At 38.1% G+C, this 18,308-nt stretch overlaps 1 protein-coding gene and 1 pseudogene across 2 annotated transcripts; one reads left to right on the top strand and one right to left on the bottom strand.

The window, feature by feature from the left end:
* Positions 1-1,310: 1,310 nt before the first annotated feature.
* Positions 1,311-11,518, bottom strand: LOC146461645 (uncharacterized; annotated as a pseudogene). The gene is made up of 9 exons (XR_014857343.1): positions 11,451-11,518; positions 11,248-11,334; positions 9,141-9,213; positions 7,579-7,646; positions 6,342-6,428; positions 5,802-5,945; positions 5,625-5,667; positions 4,900-4,984; positions 1,311-4,004 (listed from the first exon to the last, which is right to left on the bottom strand). The product of XR_014857343.1 is annotated as an uncharacterized LOC146461645 (transcript).
* Positions 11,519-14,661: 3,143 nt separating this feature from the next.
* On the top strand, positions 14,662-17,787 carry LOC146461644 (histamine H2 receptor-like). Its single transcript, XM_085086612.1, has one exon. The coding sequence runs from the start codon at positions 15,970-15,972 to the stop codon at positions 17,419-17,421; it is 1,452 nt and encodes a 483-aa protein (XP_084942738.1). The 5' UTR covers positions 14,662-15,969; the 3' UTR covers positions 17,422-17,787.
* The last annotated feature ends 521 nt before the right edge of the window (positions 17,788-18,308 follow it).

Genomic DNA, 18,308 nt, shown 5'->3' with positions numbered 1-18,308 from the left:
CGTTGAAAGCTTTTTCGCACAGCTTTGGTCATACTATTAGCGAAAAATCATGCTTTAACTAAAAAAATCAAAAGCTCCAACAGACTGCTTACAAAATGATAAAATTATTGTATATTTTGACCAAAAAAAATCCCTGACGGACTGAAAGGGGGGGCCGCGGCCCCCTCGCCCCCCCCCCCCCCCCCCATAAATCCGCTCCTGAACTGAGCCAACCGGTCGACGGTCTCGACAATGGCCAGTACAGTACTTTTTTGTCAAAAAACCGGGTCAAAAACACATTTTTATAAACTGATGCAGTAATCCACATTTGTCTTCGGAACATTATGTTTCTGTATCCATTTTTGACTGTGTTCCATTTCTGTGCTGCAGTAAGCATAAATTGTCTACAATAATATAGCGAATGTTGCGAACCTTGCTCGTTTCGTCTTTTTAACATTTTGATTCGAAACATTATTTACGTTTTATTGTGTATTTCACCTCTATATATTATTTAAGATTGGATTGCCACAATAAACATGCTGTACTTCCCGAAAAAAAAGGTGTCATATTACACCCCTACCTCCCCATAACGGCCACCTCTCTACAACGGCCACTTTCTTCTGTCCCCAAGGTGGCCGTTGTGGAGAGGTTCAACTGTAAAAAAGTTTTGGCAAGTTGGCATTTTTCATCATCCTCTTTCCGAACATACTAACAAATCCCATAATTTCAAAAATTCCAATATTTGTGATGTCACACTTTTTATTATGCCACTCAAGCATGTTGGATATGGGATGATTATAGCCAACAGGGCGCTATCTATCATCTCATATCCAACATGCTCATGGAATAATAAATTATTATTAAATATGTAAACCTAATAATTATCACCTTCACACAAACCTAAACTCCAACCGAGTTTCCTCGTGTTTGCATTTTTCATGTGTACTATGTATATTCTTTCAAGTTGTTGATGAGCATTGATTGGAAGTACCTTGAAGATTGTTACAACTTTTGCTTATCGTCTCTTTTATCAAAACTTTCAGCTTACAATATTACAGTCAAATCTCCACTATCAGATACAACCCACAGTGAGGGGAAAATGCAAGCCATTTTTCTCACGGATATTTTTGGTACCAGTTATTTCAGTGTTATGGTATGGCATTAAACTAGTATTTTGAAACGTGGCTTTGATATTTCATCAAGATCAAACAATAATGATGGAAATCGGCTGAGGTTTTATCATCGATCATCAAAAATAATCGGATTGATCCAACCGATCGATCATTGATTGTAATCGGAAAATCTATTGACAAAAAAAAAAAAAACGTCTGTTTCACCTGTGTACATGTCATAGAGGTTTTATTATTATTATTATTTACATTACATTAGTTAACTAACTGATTTTCTTCTTAACAGTATTTAGAAATTGCATTCCCCAAGCCTGTTAGTTTTCACTTCGATCTTCGCAAGCTGCTTATATCTGTTTCGCTTTCATCTACTCTTGTAATATTTGTGATTGCAGTAAGTAGATCTAAAAATGTATTTTACAGTCAGCTACTAATTTAGAAAAAATTCTAAGAGAACCATCAAGGTAAGTTTTTTCCCTATGAAATACGCACTATCAAGAACAAAATGCAAAACCTAGACTGGCAAAAGCGTGTTTTTGCCGAGTTCTGGAAAATTTTTAAAATGTATGAAACGTAGGAGAAAGAGGTATTCAGTGGAAGCTGCTGTTACAAGTCCATTAAAATGTCCATACAAACACACAATTTCTTAAATGTTTTTATTTGTCATCAATTTGTTTCATTTGCCCGACGCGATAAATTATTGATTGTCATCATCCATAATCAATTGTCGCATTGCTTAAAGATTTTGGATCAATGATCGATTATAATCGATGATCGGCACACCACTATCACACAGTATTGCAGTTTTGACCTTTGAGTGCAAGCGTTATTGGGTTACAGGTGGCTGTCGAGAATATGAACGCTTTGTAAGACTTTGTACTGGGAAAAAAATATTGTCAATTCCAAACTTTAAATAATGCTCAATTTTAACTTTCATTCATGAACAAAACTGACTCACCTCTGGTGTACTATGCGTTTGGGAGTTATTTTACCGTTTTGGGCATTCTTTGAAATCACCGTAAATAATTCCCTTCACAAAACGGAGTCTGACTTCTCAATGGCTGCCTGTAAGTAAACCCAAAATCGCTTGCACTAAAACGTGATTATCCCACTCTCTAGTGACGTGAGCTTGGACTGCCTGTGGTATTACTGACAGTCTCAACAATCTCCCCTCCATTTTTGGAGCATTCCAACCAAGAAAACTGATGCTTTCAGAGATGGCCTTTAGGCTTCATCCATCTCCACTAAATAACTAAAATCTTTGCAAATTTTTTACAAACATTTTGCCATAGAGTTGAAAGAGTTATAAAAACATGAGTGAAAGTGGCAATAACCTTTAACAGAGCCGTTTAATCTGGCAGGAAATATTACAACCTGTGGGATGAGTGATGTGTCTGGCAAGTGACTGGCCTGCCATTGAGAGGGAATGTAATGATTATAGAAATAAATTTAATCCTGTTAAACTCATTAATATGGCTAGATCTTCATGGTCTGTTGGTCAGATCTATTGTACATTCATCTAAAAATATTCATTTATTACCTGTTTTAGTATTTTATGGTGAGTCCACTCTAACACTTAAGGAGAAAATAAAATCAAAACTCAAGGTCTCTGTTTCTTTTTCTCTGTTGGAGAGGAATCTTCCCAACATTCACGAAATTCCCTTTTTTCCTCATAAAATCTTTGAGTGCTTTTTCTTGCTAGATGATTTCCGGCTATGTCTATCGTCCTTTGAATCTTTGTAATCATACTTTTCATCCTCTCTGTCTCGTGAACCTTTCCTCTTGGAATCTTTCCTATCCTTGTAATCTTTTGATCGTTTGTACTTATACTCATCATCCCTACTGTCCTTGACATCACATCTCCTGTCACGGGAACTTTTCCCATCTTTGGAATCCTTTGACGTTTCCTTGTAAGAACTATCTGTTCTTCTGTCTGGTGAATTTCTTCCTCTTTTATCATGGTACTTCCTATCCTTGTCCTTTTTATGCCTTGACTCTCCTCTCTCCTCAAATGACCTCTGTTTACCATTATTCTTGGTGGTCCTGCTCTTTGTTTCAGCTTCATTTCCGCTGCTCCCAGAATCTTCACTGTCCACATGACGTTTGTATTCTTTTCGCTCCTTAAACGACCTTTTCTTAACTTCCACACTAGCTTCCTTTGCTGAATCATCAGAATCTTCCCTTTCAACACTGTGTCTTGGCTCTTTGATCTCCTTAAATGATCGTTTCTTGACGTCAGTGGTCTCACTCATTGTTTCCGTTGTCTCAGATGTAGGGATGGTCCCAGGAAGTATCCCTCCTTGTTCCGTCCCCCTTACAAATCTGATCAACAGTTTAGGTTTCAGTTTTGCCTTGATCCTCAATGTATCTGCGTACTCAATGACTTTCTCCAGTGTATCTTGCTGTTGTGTTGGAGTGGATGTCAGCTGATCGCTCTCTGACCCAAATCTAGAGTCTTCCTCTGGCATCTCCTCCTCTTCTTCCTCTTCGCTGCTTGATTCCGCAAAAGCAGAAGCAGCGCCCTTGACTGGTTTAGATTTCACCCCAAACTGCATCACTGTGCCACCTTTCTTTTTGCCGAGGTTGAAGGAGAAACCCTGTTTTGTAGGTGTAGATGTGCCAGATGTCTCAGCCTGACTAGGCTCCCCAGGGGGAGCACCCATCTTGAAGCTAAATGGTTTCTTTGTCTGTTGATCTCCTGGTGGAGGAGGTGGTGGGGGAGGAACTGGTTCACTAGGGAGAGGAGGGGCAGGCTCTCTTGGCAAAGGAGGTAGATTTTCAGGGGGTGGTGGTGGTACTGCAGTGAAACCTTGCTGGGATGAGATAGGCTTGAAGCCAGAACTGGTACTTTGTACATTTGAATAGCTTTTGAATGCTACTTTAAACCCAGCATTGGATCTGTTGACAGAAAAGAAGGAAGAATTGTCGTTTGCAACCTCTCTTGGGCAAACCACCTAAGTTCCTAGGGCCAGATTCACAAACCCATCCTAAGCTAAGATGCATTCTAAGTATTGCTTGTTGACAATAGTCTGTTGTTATTCCAACAACAGTTTATTGGTAAGAAACAATACTTAAGCTGCAGCTACACGCGCCATTTTTTGCTCGTGCAGGTGATGCAGTTTTTTTTCAAATTTTGTCGCGACACCAGCACGAGGGGGTGGCTACACAAGTGACAAATTCTAGGGAGGTTGGCGACAAATTGAAAGCCGCGCGAATCGCATACTTCAAGACACCTAGGCACTATAAACAAACATGGCGGACAGCCCTTTGGACAAGGATATTGTTTTATCCACTATTTGTATTCTCCTTCTTGATGACAAAAGGCAAACAAAGGAAGAAGAAAAGAAAAGGTCAACGTGGGTCTGTCCGTGGCTCACAAGGAGAAAGGAACAGGGATTTTACCATCAACTTCTGATGGAAATTTCATTGGCTAAATACTCTTTAGTCGCATCACAAGCGCGGGCAAAAAGTTGCAGGGTGGCTACATGGGCGACTCTCTCTGCTATTTTGTCGCGAAAATTTCAATTCTGGCGACTTTTTTCTTGCAGTTATTTCACCTGTTGTGTCGCCAGTTTGAAGGTGGCTACACTTGCGATTTTCATCTCGCGCTGGCAATGCGACAAAATTTGAAGAAATCGCATCACCTGAGCGAGCAAAAAATCGCCCGTGTAGCCGCGGCTTTAGGATACATCTTAACTTAAGAACCTAACCCCTGGCATTTAGCCTGATTGTTTATGGGAGGTTCAACTGTAAAGCAATAACTAGACACAAATATAAGATGCAGTTCCCTTACTTTGAATCAGAACTCTTTCCAGAAAGAAGATGAAGTCTTTGCATTTCCTTTTCCATTTGTTTCTGTTCCTTCTTCTTTTTAGCATCTACAAAAAGTTCATTTGGAAAGTCAGCAAAACCACGGCCACCACTTCATACTGTATGATTACAAATTAATAATGAGAGACTGTTGTAGTTATGTATACAACTTAAGCAGCTGCGAAGAAAATGCCTGAAAATAAATTCAGGTTTGAACAAAATTCAAACCCATAACCTCTGAGATACCAGTGTAGTGCTCTAACAACAGTTGTTAGAGCACTACACTGAGCTATGAAGCCAACTGGGAGCTCCAGGGTCATTTTGTAAAAAAAAAAAATGTAAATATTTTTATCTGTTTGCCCATAGAGCACCAAAGAGCTCTCTAGGAACTTGTTCAAAGGTGACCATGCATTCCAGGTTGAAGTGGAATTTGGAAATGTTGGTTTCTGTGGAGGGAGGAAACCAACAACAAACTCAACCCACATAAGGCATCAACTCCAGGAATCAAACCCAGGCCACATCGGTGGGAGGCAAGTGCTCTCTCTCCCGCACCATCCCTGCTCCCCATTGTGAATTTGTATTAATTATACAAGTATATGAAAATATATGAACATGGATATGATGAATAATTACAAAGTATACTAATTATTGGTGACCATAAATGTAAGCCTCCTAAAGGTGCTACAAACTGACCAAACAGAAACTTACATATATTCCGTGTGGATTCTCTTTGTCTGAGTTCTCTAAGTCGCTGCAAAACATAAAGACAGGTGTTAAAACCACAAAATATCCTGGCTATGTAGGCTATGTAGTATCATAAAATTCAACACAAAATGTAATAATGCATGAGGGAGAAAAGTTGCTCTGATAATAAGATTTATTTACCTGTCGGTGTGCGTGATCATATGAGTTGATGTGGTTGTCATACTCTTTGTATTTAAAGTACTGTTTGTCGCAAAGTTCACAGTAGAACATCTCTTTTAAATCTTTCAAACTCTCTTCAATTGCTTTCTCCTTTTCTTGCTCATTCTGTGAAATAGAAACATCTAAAACTTTTAGCTTCTTTTGGAGAAAACATTACACCAGTAGTATGGGACACACTGTACTAATAACCCTCACCCTAACCTTCAAATGCACCTTACAAATTACTGATTTATTACTTTAACAATCAATTCTCAAGGAAAAACTAATTAATTAATCTAATTGGACACACAAATAAAATTATACCTAACCAAATAAAACGGTCTCTAATGTTAAAATAATAATAATAATAATAATAATAATAATAATAATAATAATAATAATATTATTATTATTATTATTATTATTATTATTATTATTATTATTATTATTATTTTTATTAAGAGACAGGGTATCATTGAAAGGAGATAGGTGACAGGGAAGATACCACCATGATTAACTAACCTGATATTTTTGCTGAAGTTCATCAGTGTCTTCTTTCTCAATCTCCATCAACTTTCTGTTACGAGTTGCCTCATCAGCCTGCTCAAACTACACAGGAAACATAAGGATATGACTGTCACTCAGGTGCTATTTTTAAGCTATAATGAAGTACAATGAAGAAGTGCATTTCATGATCATTTTAGTGTGGACAACTGAGTGAAAATTGTAACAAAATGTATGCATTGAAACTGGGTTTGTCACCAGGTGGGTACATTAAAAATTATTTGGAGATACAAATAAAGTTACACTGGTGGATTAAAAGCATTCTAAAATTATTTACAATAAAAATGTTCCCAACGTTTCGGTCGCAATCACGGACCTTCTTCAGGGGAAGTGAAAGAAAATTTATGCAGAAGCACAGTTATAAACAAGACGTTGATTAAAATTCAGGATATGTGTCATTTTTTCTTGTTAGCAAGAGTCAAGTGTCAATATACTCCTTGGGGAGTAACGCCCCGTCGGTTCGATTGAGTGGGTCTTTGGTGCAATTAATCTCCCAGGCCTCGAGAATCACCAAAGAAAGATTCTAGAATTTTAGAACGCTTTTAATCAACCAGTGTAACTTTATTTGTATCTCCTAATAATTTTTAAAATGTATGCATTTTCAAACTATATAAAATCATCACCAAGAATACCAACATTTTCTGGCCAAATGAATTTAGAGAAAAATGTAGTTTGTGTCATTGGGACCTACAATCTTAGACAAAATAAAAAAAGAAATTAAACTCCTCCCCCCCCCCCCAAAAAAAAAAAAATCAATAATGAATTTGCGTGCAAAGCATAATTTTAGAACGCTTTTAATCCACCAGTGTAACTTTATTTGTATCTCCTAATAATTTTTAAAATGTATGCATTTTCAAACTATATAAAAATCATCACCAAGAATACCAACATTTTCTAGCCAAATGAATTTAGAGAAGAATGTAGTTTGTGTCATTGGGACCTACAATCTTAGACAAAATAAAAAAAGAAATTAAACTCCTCCCCCCCCCCCCCCAAAAAAAAAAATCAATAAATAAAATGAATTTGTGTGCAAAGCAAAATGCACCATTTTTCCATCATTGGAATGGGGGGAGGGGTGGTCTTAATTTTCATTTCAACTGTCCAAGATTGTTGGTTGTTTGAGGTCGAATTATTTTCAAAAAAATTATCATCATCATTGTCATTATCATCATCATTAGTTAATATTATTTAATACCTCCAAAGTAAGACGTCCAATACAGAGAGAATCCTCCTTCATGACCAAGGGTATTGGTTCTGTGCGACCTGAAAAACAAACCAAAAAATCAACTGACCATTGACTCGTTGTCTGTGAAACTTCTGGCAATGATTTTCCAGCGGACAATGGGCTACTTTCCTAGTAAGAACAACAACGGTTGCTGTTAGATTGTTATAAAAAGTTGGCTTCAGAATCCATGTCTGCTTTTAGCTGAGATAAGTCCATCTGATGTTTGGTTCCAGAAAATACACTGTATCCATATCCAAGATCACTGAAAATTCAAAGGGGGAGGGGGGCAGGGTCTCAAAACTTTTAACGCAAAGTATGAAGCTAAGTTGGAATTTCCAGATGGGTTGGGTGGGGGATCTCAACCAAAAACCTTCTGTGTAATGGACATGAAATTTTCTTGAACAAGAAAATGTTTTCCTGACAAGCATTTTACTGTCTGGCGATATAAAACTTATTGGTGGACATAACTGTTACGATTATTGGCTTAATCCAGTCGAAACCACTACAGCGTATTTTAACATCTGATCTGACTTAGTAACCCCTGGTTGTTCTTAATTTGTGCTGCTGAGGCTTCCCATATATATACTGCCTGGTAAAAATAAGCCTTAAGTTCTTACTTCTAGCTGAAGACGAGGAATGAACATCACTATGCTCAAGTCTTCAAGTTTTGTTCTTTTTCCCTTTATACCATTAGTAAATGACCACCTGTTTGTTGCCTGCTTGTACAGCTTGGTTCAGACTTGTGTCATAAGCATAAGCATAAACATAACCATAAGCATAAGAATGTTCACACTTGTGACATAAGCATAAGAAAGGCGACATACGCATGCGCATTGGGCTTCAGACTTTGATCGCAGGAGAATGGGGCGAGTTGTAGTTGCAAAATGGCGGACAACGGGTATGAAGACCTGGAAGAAGACGAAGAAGAAAAACTCCTTTTAGCCTTACTGCTTCGAAGGCGTGGATACTGAAGAAGGATACGACAGGAGGGGAGGAAAAGGTCCCGCTGGGTGAGGGAGATATTTAGGAAGAGGCGATTACAAGGCGATTATCACAATCTTGCACGGGAAATGAAACTAGCTGACCGAGAATTTTAGTAGAAGACGCCATCTTGGAACTGCAGATCAGCAGGCAGAGATTGGGCACTATTTTCAATTATATTTCCACTGATATCAAACACTGCTGCTTTGTTATGCTTATGCTTATGCTTATGTCGCACCGGTTCACACTTGTGATAACGTGACATAAGCATAGGCATAAGCATAAGAAAAAGAAAAAGTTTCCTTTTTCTTATGCTTATGCTTATGCTTATGCTTATGTCACAAGTGTGAACCAAGCTTAAGAGTTCTTCAATATAGTGATTGGACTGAAAAACATACCACTAAAGATAAGAAATTCCTAGAGAGAGAGGGATGGTCAGGGAGGTTCCACAGACTGTATTTTTTTAAAAAATGAACAGCAAGTAAATTTGAACAGCTTGCAGTGTCACAAGTTACTGGAACAGAACAAACATTTCAGCAAGTACCATGTACCTTGATTCTTTCTCCCCAATCCTGATCCAGTAGTCCAGCCCAGTCTGAGAGCCATCTGATATCCAATATTTTCCTATACAATTGGAGGATGATACAATATGATGAGGCAATAGCCAAATCAAAACAGTCTTTTGGAAAAATGAAAAACTTAAACACCGAGCGATCCTATAAAAGGCAAGGACACGCCCCCTTTGAAGCGCTTTGTTGGCTTCCAAACGGATCAGTATAATGGTGGATGACGTCGGTAACGGTTGAGGAAGAAAGAGAGAAGAACTATCATTTGTAAAATTGAAGACAGAATCGATTTATCAATAAAATTAGCTAAACGCTAACTGTATATCTTGTAAAACACCAGAAATTAGCGAGATTAACGATAATAACGGAAATAATCAAGTTTCGTTGCCGCAATCGAAAGATTATACGAAACTTACCTCAAAATTCGAAATCCTTCTACCAAATACACAGTACAAAGATCGAAACCATTATAAACTGAAGCCTGCAACGAACTGGAAATCTGTATCCCTCCATCTGAACATGCCGATAACCAAAACGAGTCTGTGTTGTTCGCCAAAACTGGCGGAATTTTCAAAATTTAGTAGATGTTTTACGCTAAACGGCCGCTCAAGTCGTCATGTTGGGTTCAAGTTCATTACCGCTTGTGTATCTATTGATCACGTACGTGAAAACTAACTCTACTAATCCACTGGAAGTGGCAGTAATAAATTCTAAACTTCTATGCACAAGTCAAAAATAAAAACATCTTAACACATTTTGTACCTGATCATGCATATTTGCATAATTTGCTAATTCGAAAAATCACCGAAGATATAAACAAAACACGACCTGATGTTGCTCTCATGTATCTTATGAATGAAATGATAATGGCAATGGCTCTCACATCAGTATTAAAATTAGCCAGTACTAAATATATTCTAAGTTTATACAGTAAGCAATAGAGAGGCCGACTTCAAAAAGATTACCAGCTCCGTCGTCTTGCGTGCGACCGTTCGCCGCTTGAGACACTTCACTTTTCTCCTCCGTTGCCCGCTCCGTTGTTTCTTCTAGGCTTCGCTTCCGCGACTTTGTGTCTTTACTTAGCACTCCCCCACTAAACGACACAAAGGATCAAAGCGATTCCATCTCGGAAGCAGGTTTCAGAAGAACAACCTATTTCGAGACAGAGTTTGTTTACGAACTTTATCCTGATCATTTCGGGAATATCTCGAAAGGATAAGATTTTACCAGCCGATAAATGAATTTCCGATCTCAAAATAGACGGCTAACTTAACTTTCTAAATTCTTCTCCTGTAGCCATATTCGCTGGATTGATTTTGAACAAAATAATTCGAACTAAACCAGCTTTTCCGCCAACTTGTCACGTCCTTTCGAATCGAAGTTGCGGGAACTTGAACGTGCTAAAATAAGACCTTTGGTAATCAACCAATCCGATACGCGCGTTTGAGATTTTTGATTGACAGTCTGAACTGTTCAGCCAGGTCTTATAGGATCGCTCCATGTTTAAAAAGATAATCCCGGTTAAACCTTGACAGGGAAAGCTTGCATGTAGGATAGAAACAGGCCATTTCTGAGTTGCTGTGAACCTCATTATGAAAGTGAGGCTATGTGCAAAGCTTTTCATGTGAAAATATTACTAGTTTTGTTTGCATAATTATGAAAGAAAAACTAGCTTTTATAATAAAAACTTTGCACTTAGCCTTGCTTTCATAATGAGGTTTAAAGCAACTCAGAAATGGCCTATTGCATCCTAGATCTTTTTGTAGTAATAAATACATCATGGGCAATCACAATACTGGTGGAACGATAAAGGTTTGTATGAAAACTGAAAGCCAAAAACATTTTATATACTAGAAATGTACATTTTGGTTACCTCATCCATTCCAAACCACCGAAACCATTCACTTGTATATTTACTCAAACACTATTGTTTGGCTTTCAGTTTTCATGCAGACCTTTGTCCCATGCTGTCCCAGTCAATGATGCTTTTAATACCACGAAAAATGTCTGTTTTCAAGTCTCTTCTGTCTTTAGGGACAATAATGCGGTTTTAAGATTTTTGTCCACATTTACTTGATATTTTTGTATTCACCTCAGTGATGTGAGCATCCAAAGTTGCTTTCTCAACTGTTGGTTCCAATTCATCATCGTCAAACTGCGACACATCTGCATTTCCGGTCTGTAAGGGCATAGAAAAGGAAACTCATAACAAAATGTCTTCCAAACCTCTAGCTCCTTATTCATTCTAACTGTACAGTAGCAAATTTTCTCGTAAAAGCTTATCATTTCAGCTACCTCGTAAGAGCGATTTTCATGAAATCTCGAGAATTTAGCCGCCATTTTGAAATTGACAGCCTCGATCTGGTGGTAATACTGAGGAATGGAAGCATGACTTGCTGTAAATTACCGCTGTCCGACAGCGGGTTCGTTTTGAACGAAAAAGAACGAAACAAAAAGTTTATAAAGATATTTTCCTGTTTCAAAAAGGTGTTATACGTAAATTACTTTTACGTGAATGTCTATTAGGACTCGCTTGAACAAGCTTCTTCTTCTGAGTTGTTCTCAGTTTTAATGCTTGGGATATTAAAAAACAAAAAACTGAGAAGAAAAAGAAAAAGAAGAAGATCAACTACAACAACAACAATGACATTATGTAAACAGACATCTACCCTGTTAGACAACTCTTCGTTTCCCGGCGTCTTTCTGATCGGTTTTCATTTCACTTTGTCGTTAATATTTTGTTATTCATGATGATGATGATGATGATGATGATGATGATGATGATGATGATGATGATGATGATAATGATATTTGATGGTGTTAATGATGATGATGATGATGATGATGATGATGATGATGATGATGATGATGATGATATCGCAGTTACCCTTTTACATGTAAAGGGATAAAATTGAAAGCGGGTCAAAGGCTTTTTAACTAAGTATCAGTAATTTTATAGTATATCTACTAGTAGTAATCGAAGATTATAGAGCGTCGACTTAGGCCCTTAGGCACCCTACTGGGTTGCATTAATCATGTTAAGATTACAGGAACCTGTAAGTATAGTTGCAAAACTTTAGGTTATTGTCTGGGAACAATTGTCGACAGCCGTTAGAAACGGTTTATGCTACCAGTCCCACGTGTTTATAGGGCATCCTACCAAGGATGCGGCGGACATTTCAGAAAGTGTCTTGTACTTTTCGTAGCGAAACCGCGAGGAATGGTGCGAAACGTGCGCGAGACGTCAAGATGCTATTGTGACGTTTTTATAATGAACGGTAAAAGAAAAGTTCCTCTGAGATGCATGACATGACCACACTGAAGAAACGAATATGTTTTTTAAAACCATTTTTGACACCTTTTGATATTTATTTTTATAACAATCACATTCGATACACAACCTCTTTTCTCGATTTCTCGCGCTTAATAACATGCATGTGCACAGAAGTAGGTTCTAAGTACGAAAAGCGGTTTTCTCCACACTGAGAAAGGGTTATATACCCGTGTGTGTGTGGTTTTTTTTTTTTTTTTTTTTATGTTTTCAAAACATTATTAATATCTATTTTTATATCAATCCTATCCGATATACAAACTCTTTTCTCGATTACTCGCGCTCAGGAACATTTACAGCGGTAGGCACCGGGTACGAAACGCGCTGGGCATGATGGACTGTCATATTCATAATGCTATTGTGACGGTGCGATTTTGCACCGACATACAACCTATTTTCTCGGCACTGATTAAGGGTTATATACCCGAAACGCGCGCGCGCGCGCGTGTGTGTGTGTGTGTTTTTTTTCCAAAACATTATAATTGCGTCGACGAAGGAGACGCTTCCTAAACGAGTCGTCCCAATACTGTCCATCGTGCCCAGCTCGCGTGTTCCTTAGCGCAAAAAATCGAGAAAATATGTCGGTGCAAAATCGCACCGTCACAATAGCATAATGAATATGACAGTCCATCATGCCTAGCGCGCTTCATACCCAGTGCCTACCGCTGTAAATGTTCAGCGGCAGCAGCCTACCGCTGTAAATGTTCCTAAGCGCGAGTAATCGAGAAAAGAGGTTGTATATAGGATAGGATTGTATATCGGATGGGATTGATATAAAAATAGATATTAATAATGTTTTGAAAAAACACACATGCACACACCCACACACACGCAAGCGCGCGCGCTTCGGGTATATAACCCTTGCTCAGTGTGGAGAAAACCGCTTTTTGTACTAAGAATCTACCTCTGTGCACATGCATGTTACTAAGGGCGAGAAATCGAGAAAAGGTTGTGTATCGGATATGATTGATATAAAAATAAATATCAAAAAGTGCAAAAATGGTTAAAAAAAAAACACAGACGTTTCTTTCATGCATCTCCGAGGAACTTTTCTTTCACCGTTCATTATAAAAACGTCACAATAGCATCTTAACGTCCCGCGTGCGTTTCATCCCGTTCCTCGTGGTCCCTACGAAAAGTACAAAACGAAAAGTACAAGACAAGGTAAGATCCTTTTCTTTCTGAAATATTTCGTAGATTAATCCTAGGCCTTATCTTTTCTAAATATAGTAACCATCGACGGCAAGTTGGCAACATGCAGCTCGTGCAGTATGACAATGAAAATGGCCTGTTGTAACATCCAATGGTCTTTGAAGTTGTATGTCCAAGAAGAAAACAAACCAGCCAACAAGATAAGGCTGTCTGTCCTAAGTCGACGCACTATAATCTTCGATTACTACTAGTATCTATTTTTATATCAATCCTATCCGATATACAACCTCTTTTCTCGATTACTCGCGCTCAGGAACATTTACAGCGGTAGGCACTGGGTACGAAACGCGCTGGGCATGATGGACTGTCATATTCATAATGCTATTGTGACGGTGCGATTTTGCACCGACATACAACCTATTTTCTCGATTTCTCGCGCTAAGGAACACGCGCGCTGGGCATCATGGACAGTATTGGGACGACTCGATTAGGGAGCGTCTCCTTCGTCGACGCAATTAACACTGGACATGTGGCTAATTTTTAGTAGGCAGTATATTCGTATATTTAGATTAAAATCGTTGCAATTTCGAACACAAAGGTCCCTGGCCCTGTTTGGTGAGACTATGTAAACACAGTAAAAATAAATATATGAACAGCAAATAAAGCGGATTGAACAATCATATAACCACTGGTTCTCGAACTTTGAAATGACGGAACATTCTCAAACTTATTTTAAGATAATTCACGAAAACTGAAAACAAATTAAAGGAAAATCACAACCACGATAGGAGATCAGTTACTTTCGCCTTGAACATTTACTTGATTTCCTCTAAGAATTATTCATGATTAATAAACTAAACCAGACACCCAAAAGAGTGTTTAATCCGTTTCAAAATTAAAAAAAAAAAAAAAAAAAAATTGGTTGCGCCTCGCTTTCCAACCTACTTCTCGGTCTTGGAAATCGGACGAATTACTCTTTCCTCGTGTTTGTTTGTCAACCTGTTCTTGCAGATTGACGGGAAATATCAAGAAATAATTTATTCTGACAATTTCGAGATAATAAAGTCCACAACGAAGACTTCCTGAATTGAAAATTTAAATACAGCTCTGATTTGGAGAACCATGATATTTGCAAGATACAACTGAAGCGACTTAAAATTCCCACCCCCTCCCCCCTGCACCATCTCGAATATTAATCTTCATTACAACGAGTTTTACCAGAAATAGGAAATAGAAGTTGTTTTTAATGGTGTGTATTTTCGTCAGCAAACAAAACATGAAATGCACTCATTTACACGTGTAAAGATGTCAGGGATATGGGAAAATAAATATAGTATATCACATAACGGAAGCCCTGTCTCCACCGAAAGCTAGCTGGTTGAAACATAATTTATCCATAGTCCAGGTGTTTTACATGACATTTTAATGGCTAAATCGAGAGCTTGATAATCATCCATTTTTTGCCAAACACTTTGAGTTTGTACAGGAGTTTCCTTTATTATTGTTTGTTTCTTCGCTCAGGTTTATGAAATGACAAAATTTAGGACTCTATAAATATTGTTTTCACTGATATAGTAGCTTTTGCGGTGCGGGTGTTCTATTATGAGTGTCAGACTGTTTTGTATGAGAATAGTGTATTTTAGTTTTTATAATCATGTTCACAATCCTCCTTTTGCTTCGTTAACACGTACTTGAAATTCATCCAATAAACTTTGCCTTTTAGTAACATTCTATATGATCAAAGCAGGACATTAACACTATTCCAAAATCGTTTCCTGTTTTCGTACCATTCTGTAATGGAAGCTGAGTTTTTTCGCGGCTTAAAACATTGCCAAGTACCGGACAAGTAACAGCCTTTCCAATTTATTTTGCTAATTTCATCAAGTGTAAGACTTGGCAGCTATAGTCGTTAGAATTGCATTCATTTCTCGATTTTCTAAGCTGTCAGTAATTGTTTCGTCAATCTTTTGAACTATTTTTCTCACACTGTAATATTCACTAAATCAGTTGCAGTCAAAAACAGGTGTCGGGAGTGAATGCGGCAATTTTGGAACAAGCGAAAAAGAGAATAGCGGCCTTAAAAGGCTCGGCGCTAAACTGAATGTAAAGATAATTACATGCAGAATGACGGCCGAAGATGGTTTATCAATTCAGTCAATCAATTTAGTTATACGAAAAAATTAAGGGAGTTTTGACTGACATTGCTCTGTCAAGAAACGATATTGGAAAGGACGTGAATTATTGCAACGGAAACGATAACAGATTCAACTAAGGAACACAGACAGTAGTCTAACGACGTCGTTGACAAGTGAGAAGCGAAAAGATCTCAACATGTTCAATTATACATCAAATTTTAGCCAAGGAAACTCAACCACTGGATTCATTTACGGACTTGAAGAGGCGATAATTCAAGCTGTATTTCTAGGCATCATTGTCTTGTTTGGCCTCGCTGGAAATTTTTACATTTGCAAGGTTGTTTACAAAAACAAGAACTTGAGAAATCCAACATTTATTTTTCTCGCCAACTTAGCCGTGGCAAACATTGGCGCGTTGACATTGTGTACACCATTTCCTCTTGTGGTCAGTGTACGAAGAAGATTTTCGTTGGAAAGGCACTGGTGCATTGTAAACGGCTTTCTAAATAACTTCTTTTTCTGCATTTCCATTTTCACATTGTCCTTAATTGCGATTCAAAATTATTTTACTATAGTGAAACCCCCAACTTGTGTAAGATTGCAAATCACTCAGCGAAGGGCGAAGTTTCATCTGTTGGCAATATGGTGTCTTTGTTTTGTGTTCTCATTTGTTTCGCTCGGTTCCTTCGAAAATTGGAGCTACATTGCTTTCAACCCGACAACGGCTCACTGTGGCTTACCATTTCCTGAAACATTAGGAGATAAATTGAAGCTGGCGTTTCTTGCTCTACTCGCGTTTATTATACCAGTTGTCTTCATGTCGTTTGCATACTTGCGAATTTACTTCAAAGTGCGTTCGCACGAACGAAAAGCCTACCGTAACTCGAAGAAAGGAAAAATTTCCCCAGCGGTGACTAGAAAACTTGCGGTTACACTGTGTCTTATGTTTGGAACGTTTGTTATATGCTGGTTACCATTTTTCCTCCTTATTGCGTTGGCTGTTGTCTTAGATGACGCGTCAGAGCTGCCGTGGATTCTTGGGCGGATTGCATATTGGAGTGGGTACCTTAACTGTGCTATCAACCCCTCCCTGTACTGTCTGCGTTCCACAGCGTTCAAAGATGTCGTTCGACGACCTTCTACAACAACCGGAGAAGTGACAATAAAGAGGTTGTCAGAGCCGCATAGAAGCCAAAGGGCATTTTCTTTGCCCGTTTTGACAACAAGCTTCAAGTTTCCTATAAGGCGGATTGAAAGGCAAAGCTACCCACGGATAGGACATGAGGATGTGTTGGGAGATCTTCGTACAAGAACCGCTGATGTAGAAGTGGCTAAGTTGCGAGCTTTCTCTTGTTCAAGCTATGAAATCAAAGAAACTGCAGAAAACTCGCAAATGAGTGGAAAAGACCGAGTTGATACGCCACTAGATCAAAACAAGAGGATAAGCGTTGATGAAGTAACAATCCTAAGCCGATTTAGCGAGCTAGCATTCGTTGAAATACACAGCAAGGAAGACATTCGGGATTTAAACAATTCTATTACATCGCTAGAAAATTCATTAGGGCGACAGTCAAACGGAGATCAACCCTGGACACAGTTTAAAGAAAGAGGACATAGCCACTCGCATTTGACCTCAAAGCAGGCGTGATATGTACCGTACAGGGCATTATACCTGGAATAATCTAGTCTAGTTTCCCAATTTTTGTCTCACAACACTGAAGAGGTCTCATCAAATGCGCGTCTTTCAGTCAAATCTAGCCGAGCCTAAAAAATTCGATTCATCATCGTCTTCGTGTTCAATGCATCCAAAATGCAAAACATATCAAGCAAGGCGTATTCCATCCTAGCTGTTTATTTGATCACAAGGTGGATTTAAGACAATTTCAGCGAGGATTTTGGGTGGTTGAATAATATATTCAACTGAACATTGTGTAGTAAGTGCAACAATTGTAAATTTTAAAAGCCTTGTGAATCGGTGTCGAAATAAACTTTTCATTTTAAATAAAGTGTTTAGAATTTGGAATTAATTTAGTGAGTAATTATTATCGTTTTCTTATTCAACCGATAAGAGTTTGACCAAGAAATGTTTTTTAATTTTCCCATTTTTCATTTACATTTACTCTGTAGGTGTGAAAAGATAAGAAAACAAACCGCAAAATATCATATCCAATTACAGTGGAACCTCGATTTTACCGACGATATGACAAGGGGACAGCAGAATCATATCGTTAAATCGGGATATTGTTGTAAACGAACTCCCGATTTCTAAATAACTTTTTCCGGGACACAGACTGATTTTGATCGTTAAATAGGGAATATCGTTAGATCGACGATCGTAAAATTGGGTTCCATTGTAACTCTTATTTCTACATTTGTTTTTCCTTCTTTTGGGTTTGCATTGATCAGTGTTTTCATAAATCACCTTACAGCCTTTTACACGCAGAAAGTGATACAACTTAGCAGTTTATACTCTTGATCTAAATGAAACCTTTTACTTTATTGATGATAAAAAAGAGCCGCTGCTTCATTGTTTGA

Source organism: Pavona decussata, unplaced genomic scaffold (genome assembly GCF_977016875.1).
Source record: "Pavona decussata unplaced genomic scaffold, jaPavDecu1.1 SCAFFOLD_195, whole genome shotgun sequence".
NCBI classification, from domain to species: domain Eukaryota; kingdom Metazoa; phylum Cnidaria; class Anthozoa; order Scleractinia; family Agariciidae; genus Pavona; species Pavona decussata.
This window is presented reverse-complemented; position numbering and strand designations above follow the sequence as displayed.

Excerpts from the sequence above, each read along its gene's own strand:
- LOC146461644 (XM_085086612.1), top strand. The coding sequence starts at position 15,970 with ATGTTCAATTATACATCAAATTTTAGCCAAGGAAACTCAACCACTGGA.